The 16821-nt window shown below is 34.8% G+C and overlaps 2 protein-coding genes across 2 annotated transcripts in view; both read left to right on the forward strand.

The window, feature by feature from the left end:
- Positions 1-16821, forward strand: part of LOC106644195 (regulator of G protein signaling 7) — a 750859-nt gene that overhangs the window by 65553 nt on the left and 668485 nt on the right. The gene's annotated exons all lie outside the window — the stretch shown is intronic.
- Positions 9306-9968, forward strand: LOC149373250 (uncharacterized). The gene has a single exon (XM_089597566.1). The coding sequence runs from the start codon at positions 9306-9308 to the stop codon at positions 9966-9968; it is 663 nt and encodes a 220-aa protein (XP_089453692.1).

A 16821-nucleotide genomic window follows, 5' to 3' on the forward strand; every position in this document is an offset into this window, starting at 1 on the left:
TGTTTAGTTTACTTATTGTTATACTTTTTTGTACGTTATTCCCTTTGCTAAACAACCCAAAGGAATAATAAGTACATATACTTGGGAAAATAAAAAGAATTCTTACTTACTTTAACGAAATGATAAGCATCAATAAAATACAAGTCATTCTCTCAATGATGAGTCCTTTTGAGAATGTTTGTTGACCCATGTCTTTCATCAGTCACCAGTGGATACAGGTGGTTGCCTTAGTTTATTTTACGCCTGTTGTAGCACTGCACCATGTGTGCTTCCCGATGATCCCCCAAAAATTCTGAAATATCACAGGTAAAAATATTTAAAAAACAAGTTTATTCTCACGACCAAGCCTACCCCACACTTAGAACTTAAACTGTTACGTAGGATTTCAGAGGCTCGGAGTGCTTAATAACAACGTGGCAGTTAAACTTAATCAATTACTTCATTTCTTTATTTCCTTGAGCGAAGACGTTTGGCGATCCCGAGTTACTTATTGCAACTACCCGCTTTCTAGTCCCCACATTATAAAGCTCTGTGGCCACTGCTACGAGCCTTTTTATGCTCTTTCCTCCCCAACTCGTCCTCCATCCTTCTACAAATTGCTGAGGCACATCATACGCAGTATGTCCCATACTAAACATGACAATACATAACTACTTAAGATTTTTTTTACAAAATTTAATTCTTTGCTTTTTTTTTGTTTTACTCCAGTAGGCTCTTAGAAAAAATTGTTGTGTGATAGACATTTTTTGATGGTTGTATCAAACGAGAATTTTCTTCCAAAAAAATTATTTTTACTTCATAACTTTACTTTTTTTTCAAAAAAATTCGTATGTAAGTTTCAAGTTTTACTTTAACTTCAAACTTCTGATTGATAAGAGTTGTAGTAAATAATTTAAAATTTAGACACAAGTTGATACAGAAAAACTGCCATTTTAATAAAATTATTAAGTGTTAAGAATAATACACAATGTTTAAATTATAACAGTATTCAAATGTTAATAACCTGAACCAATAATTCCGTCACTTTAGGTGTTTAAAGCTTACAATAAAAATTTAATTTTATACGACATTAAGTGCGCATATCTTCAGCATTTTTGGCTAACTGACTTGTATACAAAGTAAGGCAAGAGTGATAATGATGGTTAAACTGCGTGCTATCGCAATGACTCGTAGAAGTTACGTGTTTGAAAAATTGGTGTATTGCCCTTAAATTTATTTTAAAAATTGTTCTTTTAAAAAGAAAATGTCACGTTACAAAAGCCATTCATTTAAAAAGTAATTGGTGCAAGCTAATTTTAAGTGGATCGATTCAAAAGTTTAGTGTTGAAAAAAAAATTGCATTTTGCATGTTGTATACAAACTAAAATTGTCTATTTAATTAAACTCAAGAATTTAAATTGAATCATTCTGTTCAGATTAAATAATTATTAGAAATATGTATGGACAAAAGTTAAAGATCGTCCCGTGATGTGGGCATGTTTGAGTATTTAGGTACTTTATCATACAAGTAGTCAGATATCAATATTCCGTCTTTCCATATTGATAAACTATTATGCACTAAGTAAATTATGTCATTCAATCAAAAATTTCATTTTATTAACCAATACTTTAATCAGTTTTTTAAAAACTACTAGAGCTCTATACTCAGAAAAATTTTGACTACTGATTAACATGAATAAATAAAAAGTTGCTTCAGTGTATGTAAGTATTCTAAAAATTGTTACTTTTGTATTTCAATTTATCTAAGAATATAGATAATTCTAGATATTTTTTTTTAAATCTAATTATTTATTTAAATAACTCAGGGGTGATTTTTGTGCATTGACATTAAAATATTTCTAAGTTAACACTATAATTTACTGTCACATTTTAATTGATTTATTATTTAATTTCTTGGCGTTTTTGCATTAGTCAAACTTTATTGACTAGTAGGGGATTAAGCACAAGCTGTAAAATGAAAAGTTTTTTTAATTTAGCCAAATTGAAAAAAAATCAGCTACTGTCTCGTTCTCTCTCTCTCTATCTTTATCTCTCTCTCTTTATAAAATAGTGTTATAGTTTCTTCTGAGTCACTCAAATTTTTGGGCGTAATAATACAAATCTAACATTTAGGCTATACACTTCTGAAATTGCTGGCAAATGTTTAAGGGCACTGGCACGCCTTGGAAAAATGCTTACTTTCTTCCAGTAAGTACTAAGCTCATGCTTGTAAAAGCACTAGTTTTTTTTCATCCTGGATTATTACCCAGCTCTTTATCAAGGACTATCTAGTGAACTAACAGTGAAGCTCAGCAGGTGCATTAATGCTGCCTTTTGTTTTGTGGTTGGCACTAACAAGTCTGACCATATCATACCAACCTATTGTAGGTTTGAGCTGATGTCGTTTGAAGTTTGGTTAAAATTTCTGGCTGTGCACTTTTTGGCCTCCATACTTAAGACAGGACAACCATCTTATATTTTGGGTTGCTTTGGATTCAGGATTACTGAATAATCTGTAACAAAAGTGAGTCATTTTGAACTTATTGTGCGCTCAGTGTGGGTTGATCTGGTTTTGTAGCTGCTTTTAGAGTTAGTGCAGCTAAGTTATGGAACAAAATCCCGACGTGTGTTTGAGCTTTTTTCTCAAGACCATGCTGTGATGATGAACTTTACAAGCTTCTCATTCTTGAGAGACCTAGTCTATTTAACTTCTGAGCCTGTGATTTAGTGGGTTTTGTAAATATTTTAATTTTTGTGTTGATTTTATTTTTAAATATTTATTTTTTGCTAATGTTAATCTAGTTATACTAACAATCGTTCATAAACTACATTTTTTTCTTACTTTATAAGTTTCTTGTATTTTTATACCTACTTTTAATATTACTTTATTCATATAATCTATGCATTTGCATATCCATCATGTAGTAGTAGAGTGTAATAACTCTATCCTTTCGTTTCATACACACTACACTTTTGGCTAACGTGGACCTTAAGTCCCTAGCTATTAAATCTATAAAGAATCTCATCTAATCTAATTTTATCTCTCTTTTTTTTTCTCTCATAGTTATGATTTTTGGGGCTAATGGGCATTAAAACTGTTTGAATTCAGAAAAAAGAAAAAAGACTGCAGTAGTCATTCTAAATAACAAAAAAATAAATAAATTTATTTTTTGGAAAAGTGATAAATTAAGATAAACAAGATCTGACTAGAGCTTAGTTTAAACTAACGCTCAAAAGTATAACACAAAACACAATGTACTAAGTATGGAATTTCTTTACAAAAAAGTTGATAATAACTGGTACCTTTATTAAGTATTTGACGTATGCATTATTAGTCAAACCCCCAATAAAATCGTATGTTTTTTCTAACAATGCTTGCCAAATTTTAACTTTATTAAGAAAAAGCTGTATTTTATTAGCTTAAAAAAATCAACAGGAAAATCAGGCATACATGTATACAGCATATATGAAGTAGTTTTGGAACGATATAATTGCGATACCAATAAAATAAACAACATCGTAGAAAGTACAGTTCATAAAATAAAACAGGCTTACATGACTGCTGTGGAAAAAACACCCTTTTACTCTTATACTGGGAAAACTGCATTTCATAGATTTTGTATAAGCCTCTTTATAATCACACATTCATTTATTTAGCTTAAAGATAGTAAGGTTTTTGAAATGGTTTTATAGGACTGTATATAAGTTTTTCATCTTTCTACTTAAAAAACAAAAAAAATCTGTTATGTAAGACTGTTGACGTTGGTTGTGAGAAAAATTATCTTTACATAGCTTAATCTTGGGAGACCCTTTTTATTGGATACTGATATTATAAAGTTCATAAGTAATAACCCAAAAATTTTATTCTTGTGCAATCCACATCATACTTCTTCATCGTGTACTAGAAAGGGTTCTTATTAGGAAAAAGAGAGAGAGAGAGAGAGAGAGAGAGAGTAAAAGAGAAAGAAAGAAGTAGTGATGTATTATATGACATGTATACGTTTATGTTAAAACATGTGGTTAAGTTAACACAAAAAATTGAATTGTTGCATCTAAGGCACAACTGCTCAATCTTTGATTAAAGAAAAAAGTATTACTATATTCATAATACATTTAAAATTATATTAATTTTTTGAGATTATTTATATTACAACTGTTCTTTAGATACTTTGACTATAATAGTTATTTTGACTATAATGACCACATTTAACATGTGTATGAATATTGTGGAAACGTGGAGCAACCAAACTGACACTTTCATTAACTTTATATAAATATTACACGTGAATTGTTTTTTTTTTTTTTTTTTTTTTTGGTGCGATTATTTTAAAATCTTACAGTGTAGAACAAGTTTAAAAAAATGACATAAAATTTTTTTTTTATTTAATCCACAACATTGAAACGAACATAGATTTATCAGTGATCTCTAAGAAACTGAAAAATATATGCATCAAACAATCATATTCTAGAATATTGGATCATAGCAAATAAATAACTAAAATGGTCCCTTGTAGATCCCTGATAAATTTTTTACATCTAATTAAAACAAGAAAACGCTTTGTCTTTTTAATTTGTCTTACAACTTTGTGTTATAACGTCAAAATAATACTGAAATAGAAAGAAAAAATTTTTTTTAAACGTAAAATATTTACTGTCATCATCATATTCAGAATTACAATTCAGATAAAGATACAAAATTTAAAAAACTCTTATGTCCATGATAGCTACAACTTTTACGGACTACACGAACACCCTTTATTAAAATTTCAAAAGACACATCAAAAGAATTAATTTTTTATGTTTCACAATCTTTTATCCAAATTTTTTAGTATAATGGTTCAGACAAAGTAAATAAAAATATTGTTTTCTCTTTATCATCTAAGACTTTTGTTTTGACACAAAATATGTAAGTTTTTGACTTTGTAAGGTACAACCTAGAAATTAATTTTTAAAGCTGTTATATACCATTGTTTTTTTTATTATATAAGCTTGAAAATACTTTTTGTGGGGCTACGTAAGTGATTAAAACACTTTCGAGAACAGCCATAAAATATAAAAAAAAACATTAATGAAGTCAAAAGGAACGCTGTTACAAACTTTTTAATTTTTCTTTGTTGCTCACTAAGTTTGGACTATACTTTGGCAATGAGCCTGAAAAACAGAGCGCTCCCCTAAAACAAAATTAATAACTTTGGAGTCGACTTCAGAAATTTTTATGTATTATAAATTGCAATGTCTTATGAAACATATTTAAACTTAGAGTCAAAAAAAGCATTGCAATTTATTGTTATAGTTAAAACTTTAGTCGATGATGACCTGAGTTATAGTCAATGACTCTTAAAGTGGCCATAATTAAAACAAGTATTAATTAAATATTTTTTTTTTTTAAACTATAAGTAGTAACGTATCTCATGGGTACGATAATTTTCTAACTCCATAGTAGCTGCCACATGGTTTTATTTGGAAAAAAATGAAAATGGCCTGACTGCCAGACAAAACATTAACTTAAGTGCTACTAAATAAAGGTGCTTTTCAAAAAGATCGGCAATCGTATAATACGACATTAAGTACGTATTGATACATGTACTTCTGAAATTTTAATCTGATAAAGCACTACCATTCATGTTGGCTGGTAAAATAGTGTGAAGGAATGCCCTGCTCATTAGCACAAATATTAACTTTAATGCTGCTCAATAGATCTGCTTTAACATTAGACTTGTTTGTTCTTTATTATAATACCAACTTCGTAATAACACATGCACTACTACTACTGTAATTTCAAGCCAAACAAGCACTGCCATTATTTTCATAGACAAAAAAATGTCCAACAATAGTCAAAACGATTGACACTGTCAGTAGACTCAGCTTAAATTAATTTTTTGTACATATCAGATCTAATATTTATTATTTTTATTATAGGTGAAATAACTTATAACGTTTATTATAAATTTAAAGACAAAAAACAACTGCATTTTCATTTTATTAGTAATAGAGTAATGTAAATGACAAGGTTAGTGGTAAAAATATTTACATTAATGGCACTCAATAAATTAGCTTTAACATAAAACTTTTTATTCATCGACATCACATCAACAACGTACTAACACACGCACTCTTGCAATTTTAAACTTAAAAAAGCCGTGCTCTATTTTGTTCTGGGCAAAAAAATTATCAAAAATATAACCAAGGATCTTCTGCTAAAAAAACCAGCTTTAACTTATTTTTAGTATAAATCATATCTGAAATTTCTAGCTTCTATAATCCGCAAACAAATCAATGGCTGTTTTTTAATTCTATTAGTGAGAAATTAATCCAAAGAGCTTTTTTGGTTTTGAATCGCACGCCTGCACTTCAAACTCTAATTTCATGACATAGTTTTGCGTAGTCCTTCCGATGCTCCCCCCCCCTCCGCCTCCTTACCAAGCCATACTCGATCAAGTCGTCAACTCACAAAAAGACTGGTCTCGTCTTCTCTCGGATACTTTTCTCTGGTAACTCACTCCGTATAATCGTCCACATACCTGGCCATATTTTGCTTCTCCAAGACAATCCTTTTACTGAGAACATTGGTCCATCGAGCGGGATCATTAACTCTGAACGCAATATGTGAGTAAATAGAGATAGATATGTATGGTCAAATTTCGGGAAGACAATCTCTGAGATTACTCGCCAAGCTGAAAAGAAGGTCAGGGCTGTGGCCACGAGGTTGGAGACAGCGTCAGAAGTTTATTGAAGTTTGTGAAAGGCGTGAGAGAGAGAATTAGACTTCTTGAGAGGAATTTACGTAGGCTCACTAAGCTGCGGATGACTTGCGGAGAGCAGCACTACATCAAGGCGTTTACTCGCCTCTTTGATGCCAAAGCAAAGCTCGACCTAGTCACTGCGGTCTGTAAAGAGCCCCCATCGTCTACGAAGACCGTGGAATGTCAGTTCCGCCTCCCTTATATTAGTCCTCCTACTTTCTCCAGGCAGCGAGAGGACTGAGAATCCTTCCGAGACCTCTTTTAAGCATTGGTCCATGACAAAGCTCAACTCAGTGACGTGAGTAATTGTGTTACCTTGACTTAAGTTGACAGTGAGGCTAAGTCAGCACTTGATACTACTCGGTAGGCTTAAACTACGCCACTGCCTGTAAGTTACTCCAGGACAGGTTTCAAAACTGGAGGCTCCTAGTCCAGAACCATATCTTGACCATCCTGAGCCTAAAACGCCTACCTGACAAAACCACTTGTGGTTAACAGGAACTTTTCGATACGCTCGGGAAGCACCAGGATCAGCTTTGGGCTCTGAAACAACCAGTAGATCACTAAGACTTGTGGTTGGTAACCCTCGCTGCGTCCACATCGACCTCTTGATCAAACGAGCTTGGGAGGAAGAGTGCGAAGTTGAAGAAGCTGCGTGTCTAACCTGAGGGGAATTTGGCTACCTTTTATACCCTAGTTTAGTTGTTTCGACGACGATATCGCGCCATCATCTCCATGGAGATCCCCCTCAATGGTAGTACTCAAAACTTAGGTACATCATTAAGAGGACCTCCGCCAATTGGGTCATTGGTTCCTGTCATTGGCCACACGGACGGAGACTTCATCTTGCCTTGCGTGTTGACTTACGTATTATCTCGGCTACTGTGATACTTTTCAACGATTGACTGTGGCAGCTCACAGAGACCTCATTGTATATGCGAGATTATGCTCCAACTGTCTTGAACAGGGATCCGTAGCGTGATCTTGCCGTTTGGAATCCGTCTGCTCGCATTATCAAGCTACGCACCACAGCTTATTCTACGAGGAGAGCCGAAAGCAGAGCTCTAGCCCAGTGATACGAGAAGTCTTATCCAAACAGATCTTTCCAGATCACAAAAGCGACGCTAGAGCTTTTTCCTCTTCCGCGTCATGACTCACTGTCTTCCCCACAGCTCTTGTGAACCTGAAAGGGCCATATGAGTGGATCTTTACAGTATGTGCCTTATTAAACGCATGCTTTGAGATCTCCCTGATGTTTACTCAAACTACGTGGAAGCTTGGTGTCCCCCTTGTCCAGTCAGCATCAGTCATCACCAAAGTTAGGAGCTCGTGCTCCCTTCATTTTTGCTACGAAGCTACCTTCTTCATTAGGTCTAGGAATTATGGATTCGTGACCATCGTCAAAGCACATAGGGCTGCCATCTCTATCAGATCGCGTGGAGCACACCATCGTCCAACGATTTTTCCGTCTGAAGTCTGTCACTGACCCAACATTTGGCACCTCTAGTCACGTCAATGTCCTGCTGAGGTCAAACATCTACCACCATGTTCTCCAGCCTAATATTATATATATAGGAAAGCTTCTGGCTTAGTCCAAAACGTTTGGGCTGATTTTTACCGGACAAGCTTCCAGCGGATCATCAGCCGTGGCTATTGCTACATGTATGGTAACTGAGGATGAGCTCACTCCAGCCTGGCACTTGGAGCTTGCGTTGCTTTTTCAGAGATTCTGGGAGCTCAAGGATGTGCCCAAGACTCAGCGTTATTCATCCGAAGATGAGAAGTGTGTGCAGATCTTAATCCAATACCGTTCGAAGGATGGCAGGTACTGTGTCCGTTTGCCTCTCTCACCCAACGGTCTTGCAATCATGGGAGGCAGCTTAATAAGCATGCTATCTTCATTGCAACACCTTTATCATTGCCTCGAGAGGAATCCAATGGTGGTCGTCAAATACCAAAGATTTATGGAGAAGAACGAAACGTACGGCCACATGTGTGCATTGACCCTGACCGAACTGCAAGACTCATCCCACCCAGTCAACTATATACCGTACCATGGCATCTGGCAGGCAGAAACCCATCAGAGATGGCTACGCATCGTATTTAACGCATTGGAACTCACTTCTTTACGGCACAGTTGAAATCACGCATTACACGAGCCCAAAGTTACAGGCAGCTCTCCCCAGTGTGCTAACTTGGTGGAGGAGATATCAAATCTTTTTCTGCGCTGATACCTGCATAATGTTTTAACAGATTTGGATGGACCAGAGAGAAGTGGACCCACAGCGTATCGTCTGAAGCATGGAAGCAATCCAGCCACTAGTACACTATCAGCTGCTTACTGTGACCTATCGGACATCGTGCCCACCGTACCTCTCACTTCACGCCTTTTCACAGCTATGCGAGGACAAAAACCATGCCAGGCCTGAAGCTACTGCCATTGTCAGGAGATACTGGTACGCGGACGACGTCTTATTGAGTGCCAATGACATTGACACAGCCCAACATCATCGCAACCTGGTTATCAGTCTCTTACAAGCTGGTGGATTCACGCTGTGAAAGTGGGTTGCAAATGATCCAGAGATGCTCAATGATATGCCTAAAGACTCTTTTCTAAGAAAAAATTGGTGGCAGTTTAGCACTGATAGCCTCATCAGCAAGCTCGGTGTTAGCTGGGACCCTGTGGCTAACCATTTCCACTTCATACCACCTGCACTGCCGTCTACATCTCCTACTAAGTGGGCGATCCTGGCTGGTCTCGCACAACTCTTCGATCTGTGCGGCTGGCTCGACCCTTCAGTCTTGATTGCCAAGCTTCTCATACAAAATCTGTGGCACGCTCGTTGCAATTGGGTTATTGGAATCTGTCAACAAAATACTTTAGCGCAATTACAGCATGTCCAACACTTGGCCACTCCACATTGGGTCGCCAGTGAACCGTCATTTCCAATGCGTCTGCACGTCTTTGCTGATATTAGTCGTCGAGCCATAGATGCCGTTGTATATTTTGGGACAAAAAGCTCATCCAATGACGTCATTGTTCGTATTCAACTAGCAAAGAAAAAGTTAGCTTCGATCAGGAGCCTTCAGCCAGTTGTGACTTCGACTGCCTGCATGATGATTCCTCGACTGGAACTCAGGGCTGCCTTAGTTGCCGCATGGCTGCTACATTCCGCAGCTCAGGAACTCTTGGTACCGATTGACGACTGCTATGCTTGGAGCAATTTTCAAGTCGTACTGTATTGAATCCGTGCAGCTAAACCTGTTAATAATTCACTGTTCGACAACTACGTCCCTCATATTCAGGACATTCTTCCAGTTTGCATCTGGTGATGTGTGAAAACAACCACCAATTGAGCGGATGTTGCAATCTGGGAAGCCAACTAATTAACCGTAGGCTTGGCTAACAGAAATTGCCAGCCTATCTAGACCCGACGATCCATCCGTTCTAAGGCCCAGGCGAATATATGGTGCTTTGTGACGCAAGCCTTAACCCATGTTTGAGCGGTTCTCAATTCTGAATCGTCTCCTTAGCTTCAGTGCCGGATTGGTAAGTGGAGAGGCCCTAGGCAAATTTTTGGTCGGGGCCCATGTAAAGGGAGCAAATTTCAAACTATTTTATTACATACTACTATATTTTAACATTTAACAAATATTTATTTGAATTGTTAAACAAAATTGATGTACATTTTTTTTACATAATGGCTATGGGGCTTTTGTGAAGTAAAATTAAAAAACGGGGAAATTTGAATGAAATATATTTTAATATTTACTTAAAGATTAACCATGTTAACGTTTATTAAAAAAGTGGTTTACATTTTTGTTTGAAAATTATTTTTTATTTATAATAATATTTTTCGTGATTTTCTTTCAGCGAATTCTTCTGTGATATCATCATAACTAATTGCTTTTAATAAATCAGACTCAATACTCATAAGTTACAGGTTATTAAGTTAATCTTGATTAATGGATGATCGTAAACGACTCTTAATCAGCTTGAGTTTTGAGAAAGATCTTTCTCCAGTGCAATTCCTTGTTATCAAAACAGGATATATTTTTAATAGAGTATACCCATTAGGAAAAATGTCTATCAATTTTTTTTCAGCGATTAATTTGAACAATTCAAGTTCATAACTGATTTTGTCTTTACTATTTTTGTCGGAATCATTAATAAAATCTTTAGCAAATTCTTTGAATTGTACTAGTTCATTCGCTAAGTTACTATCTAAGTCATTTTCATAGAACTATACTAATTCCATAGCATGCTCTTGGATTTTTTTAGTAGAAAAATTTTGAAGCCTTCTTAAGAAACCGAACTTGTTGTCAACATCTTTATGAGCATTAATTCTTTGATATAATGATGCAAGTATTTGATCAATAACAGGAATGTAAGACTCAACTCTAAATTGTTCTGAACCACTTAACTGAATGCCTTCAGATCTTCCGTAATCAAGAGGACTTTTTCTAACGTTTTGCTTGCGTATTTTTTTTGTTTTGACTCATACTCATTATTCTCAGACATTTTTTTTCCCAATTCTTCGTAGTTATCGAAATTGTCTCTTGAGGATTCTATAAAAGATTTCAGAGATTTTAAAAGAGCTATGGACGTGTTTAAATCTGTATCACAGCTTTGTAACTTGAGACTAGTCGCTTGAGCTCGCTCCAGAATATCATTCCAAAAAAAGATATATAAGCTAGTTTCTAATCTCGTAAGATATTTATAAAATCCTTTCGTTTCAACGTTATCCTGTGAGAGTTCTTGTAAAATAGTCCTGTATGCATCAAAACCCTTAGAAAGCGATCGTACTGCTTCAGCTCAAGATTCTTATCTTGTCGTACTTACTCTTTTAGGAATAAGCACTCGATCTTTATCTTTTGAACTTTTTTTTAATTTTTCAGATAAAATATGATAGCGGTCGAAAGAGTCCGTAAAAAAAGTATAAATACTTTCCAAAATATCAAAAAATTTTGTTGCCTCTAAACAACACGTCATAGCAGCTGTACCGATTAAATTCAAAGAATGAGCAAAACAAGGTATCCACAAAGCTAATTGATTTTCACGATTTACCAACTCTTGTAAACCATTATACTGTCCGCTCATAACAGATGCGTTGTCGTACGACTGTCCACGACAATTTTGTTAATCTAAATTATAAGAGTTTAAAATGTCTTGATAGCATCGAACATATTTATAGCTTTGTGGCCCTTATTTTGCAAAAATATTAGGAACCTTTCCACTGGTTCGTCGTTTTCAATGTAACAAATAGTTAAACATAATTGGTCAGTATGACCTACGTTTGTTGTTGAATCAACTAAAATCGAAAAGTATTTCGATTTTTTTATACTAGTAACAATTTCTTTCATTAATTTTTCATTAATAATTTCTATCAACTCGTTACAAATCGTCGAAGACAAATAATTTACTTTTCCTTTCCCGCAGTTGGCGAACTTTTGTGAATGAGCTGATAAAAAATCGTCATATTCAGCTAGTAGTTCAATAATACCTAAAAAGTTTCCGTTATAAGGCATCCCTATAACTTCACTTTCTCCTCGAAAAGGAAGATTTCGCTTGACTAAAAAAATTATTACGTTAATAACTCTTTTTAAAACTCGACGCCAATAATTTTTTTCATTTTCTATCTGTTTTTTTAAATTGTCACGTATCAAATCAAGAGAAGAAGCTTTCATTGTAAATGCATAAACTGCGTCTAATTGAGCTTGTGATTTTTCATGCTCATGTAGGCGATGGTGGGCATTTTTCCAATCACAATACCCTTCACAAGTGAACTGTGATTCGTTAAATTAAAAATTATACAGTGAAAACAATATAATTTTCCGGTTACAGGAGAGAAACATAACCATGTCCTTTTAATTGAGTCTCCATTTTTAATATTTCTCTCAAACATTGACGAAGTGCATTTTCTAGAACTATGTATGTTTTTTTGTATAAATGACTTACGATTCAATAAGTCTGAGTTGTTGTCTTGAATTTTGGAGTTTCCTTTTTTTATGCAATAATCAATCAATTCACTTATATTGTGTTCACGCCACTCAGAGATATCTAAATCAAACTTTGACAAATCAATTGTAGCGTCGCGGTTGGCTTTAACTATATTCTCATAATTTTGAAGCACTTCAAAGCTATTTGGTGTAACTTCCGATGGTTGTTAACGTTTGCTTCTTTCTCTCTTATTTTCACTAAACTCATTGTTCTCACTATCAAACAGATTTGTTTCCTCTTGTTCTTTCTCTGTTCGATCGTTTTCTATCACTTCTAGTTGGACCTTAAAAGTATACTTATAAAGTAATTGTAATCAATAATTAAATTGAAAGACTACTAGAAGGTATTGTTTAAATATTTTATTTTTATCAAAAATTCATGGCAAAACTAGAATATAACAGTTTCAGGAAAACGATTGATGAATAAAAGTCTGAAAAATCAAGCGTGTCAGCGTGACATTTTTTAAGGCAGTCTATCATTCCTATATATTTGTATTGACATTTTATTATACGTACATATTTTCAATATTTTACTAGAAAATTAAATTTATATCAAAAATTATAAAAACCTTAATTTCACCTGACAATAATATGATTGGTACTGAAAATTATGCGATTTTGTGGATAAGATTTTATTGTTCAATTTTTTTGATAAACTTCAGGAAAAATTTAACAAATTACCTGAAACTTTTTTAATTCACATTTAATTTTTAATTTTTTGGCCTCATCTTCCTCTAATAAATTCATGGGGAGTCACCAGGAAAAATGTTGCAAGAACTTACCCTGGTGACCCTTGATGAATTCATTAAAGGAAGACAATTAGCCCAAAAAATTAAAAATTGGATGTAAATTTTGTACTAGGGATAATATTGTCATGTTAAATGACAAACGTTACAACTTTCAATATTTTCGAGTAAGGTATTTAAAATATGTGCTATTGTGCTGTACAGGGGTGATAGGTTAAATAAGTTGAGTCACTTGGTAAAAGTTCATCAAGTTTTGTAATAAATAAAAAAAATCGTTATTGAATTATGATGAATTAAGCTGGACGAGTTAACAATAAAACGACACAATCATTAGGTTGTTTGGAGACCGTTTTGAGCCGAACCCGAACAGCTCGAAACAGCTCCTGCCGCGCAATATCGCGCGTTCTTTAAATCGCAACTCCAAGCAGTTTTGAGCGATTCCAATTAATTTTAGTTGAGTCAGCTGGTCGTTTTTTTATGTTAAGCTAATAACAGGTAGAAACAAAACGTCGGTTTTGAAAAAGCTTTTTTATTTTTTTCATTTTATTTTAATTAATTGCAATGAAATGGTAAATGCAAGATTTTGATAAATCGTCTTCGTCTAAAAATAAACTTTAAAATATTCGTGAAAAAAAAAAGATAATGATCGGCTGACTTGACTAGATTTAACTGGAATTAAGTCAAATTTTCTCGGATTTTCTTGAAGTCGATACAAAAAATGTTTATTAGTTCACCCTAAAGAAGTCCCTTAACACATCTTTTACAAGAACGAAAAATCAGACTGAGCTATGGCTTAAACTTAGGCCGATGTATTCATGAAGTAAATTGATTTTTTCAAAAAAGTTAAGACACCTTGTTACGAATTCCCTATATGTTTGTTTTTTCTTCTTCTATTTACCTCTTTACTGGTGCTTGAAGAACCCACTTGTACTTCATCGAGTTCTATGCTTCTTTCTTGAGTGGAAAAAGAACTTGTCATTTTGGGTGTTCGTGATATGACATCGTCTTGTTTTTTTGTTTTTCTTGTTTCTCTTTCAACTTTTTGTGACCAGATCTGTAAATACGCTTTGATTTATGACGATCGATTGATCCATCACACATGATTCTTCTATGTTTAGGCTGAATTTTAATTTGAAACACTTGATTTATAAGTATGATATGATGTATCAAACGAAAAAAACTCTTAATAAAAAACTTTCGTCTAAGAAAATTAATTATTACGTGCTTTTTAAAAGTAATTTATTATTGGCAATTAAAATTTCAAGGTTATTTTGTTTACAAAACAAATCATCAATACAAATTACATCATTGTTTAATTTTAGTACATTAAATTATATACTTTTTACAGTTTTTCTAGTAACAGAACTCGTAACTTGTACGGACAAGGGACAGAAACGAAACTTGTACAGAAATAAAAACTGTAGGTAAGTACAACGTGTGAAAAAAAATCTCTGAGAGAAAGTACTAGAGGAAACTTCTGCAGGGATCACTTTTCAATGCTTTACTACAACAAGAAGATCTAATTCTATCGATACGTTACCCAAGATTGGTAAGGTAGTGATGCCACTCCTTTAAACGTCCGCGGAAAATATGTCTTAAAACCAAAAATTTATCTAACTATGATACCTACAAGTTCAATCTTGTTTAAAATACTTATTGCTTTCAATTAGATAAATCAGACAATATAAAGTATTATTATTATCTTGTCACATTTATGTTATGCATTAACAAAAACCATGTAAAAAAATCAGAAGAGCGCATTTTACGTTTATACATTATTTTATCTACATTATTAAGTATTTTAGATAAATAATTTATTTATAAAATAATATAATTGAGTTGTTAAATTTTTTTAGTACTGTTATCTATGAATTACAAAAAAAAATTTTAGTAATACATCTTTTGTATTTATTATTTTTATAAATTTAATTGATTTGTTTAATTTATAAAAATAATTTACAAAAATTTAATTCATTAATTTTATAAATTAAATAAAGTACACACAGAACAAAGCTTTGGACAAAATACTCGCTTGTACTTTAAGATTCTCTAACTAATTGGTGGTGTTCCGTCGCTCGCCTGTGGTTTCTACTACTTGTTACTGTTGGGGTTGAGTCGCTTACTCATGGTCATATATTTTATTTATTTTATTAAAAAAAATTTTTTCTTTTGTCGTTGGTGGCGGTTGGTGGGGGCCTTTTATTGGTGGGGGCCCATAGGCAGTGCCTACTTTGCCTACCCTATAATCCGGCACTGCTTAGCTTCCTGGTCTGCTAACAACATTGGGTTGGATATACCCTTAGCCAAGTTTCAAACGCTGTGGCACTCTTTCCTCTCTAAGCTCAAGACTCGATGTCTTCATGTTTTCTACACAGCCTGCGTCCGTCTTAGCCAACAGCAATATTTTTGGGTGAAAATTGAGTGCCTAAGAGCTGGCAATGCACCTTCCACGAGACACCTGCTCCAGCCACTGGCTTTGTATCTCACAGAAGATAGAATCCCCTGAGTAGAAGGCCACCTGCAACATTTATTGCTGGGCTACAATGAAAAACACCCTCCAATCCTGCACCTGCGTGCAATGTTACACCCATGTCACCGCCCAATTTATGGCACTTCTTTCAGCTACCCATACTTCCTCAGCTTGGGCTTTCTCTCACGTCAGAGTTAATTACGCTGGGTCATTAAACATTCTAGCCGCTTAAGGACGTGGCGTACGAACAACCAAAGGCTACATCACCGTGTTTATTGGCATGCCCCCGAAGGCCACTCACTTAGAACTCGTTAGAGATTTTACTACTCACTTGTTTCTGAGAGCTCTCACTCAATTCTGTAGCTATCGAGGATGGCCAACAAAGCTGTGGAGTGACAACGGGACCTGCTGACGTAGTGCTGACTGAAAGCTACGAGATATCCTAAAAAGCGCAGGAATCAGTTGGGATATTGTTGCCAACCATCTTGCTGAGCATGAGATCACTTTGAACTTTATTTCACCCCATGCCTTTTATTTTGTTGGCCATTGAAAGGCTGGTGTTAAGTCAGTAAAAGGTTACCTTCAGCATATCATCGGTCACAAGCACCTGACTTACGAAGAATTAACGACGGTCCCGGCCAGTATCAAGCTCGTGCTTAACAGCCGTCCCTTAACTAACGGGGGGCCCTGCCGATATTGACGTACTCACGCTAGGGCACTTTCTCGTAGAAGGCCCCCTTTACTCAATAATCGATGCCAGGCCTCCGTTTGACCAACCTAATCGACTCGCTTATCGGCAGCTCGTGTAAGGCCTCCACAACCACTTTTGGACGAGATAAAGTCGAGAGTATCTGAGTACTCTTCAGCAGCGACCAATTTGGGC

Source organism: Copidosoma floridanum, unplaced genomic scaffold (genome assembly GCF_036245765.1).
Source record: "Copidosoma floridanum isolate Cflo_tuat_1 unplaced genomic scaffold, Cflo_Japanese_pri ptg000034l, whole genome shotgun sequence".
Taxonomy (NCBI): domain Eukaryota; kingdom Metazoa; phylum Arthropoda; class Insecta; order Hymenoptera; family Encyrtidae; genus Copidosoma; species Copidosoma floridanum.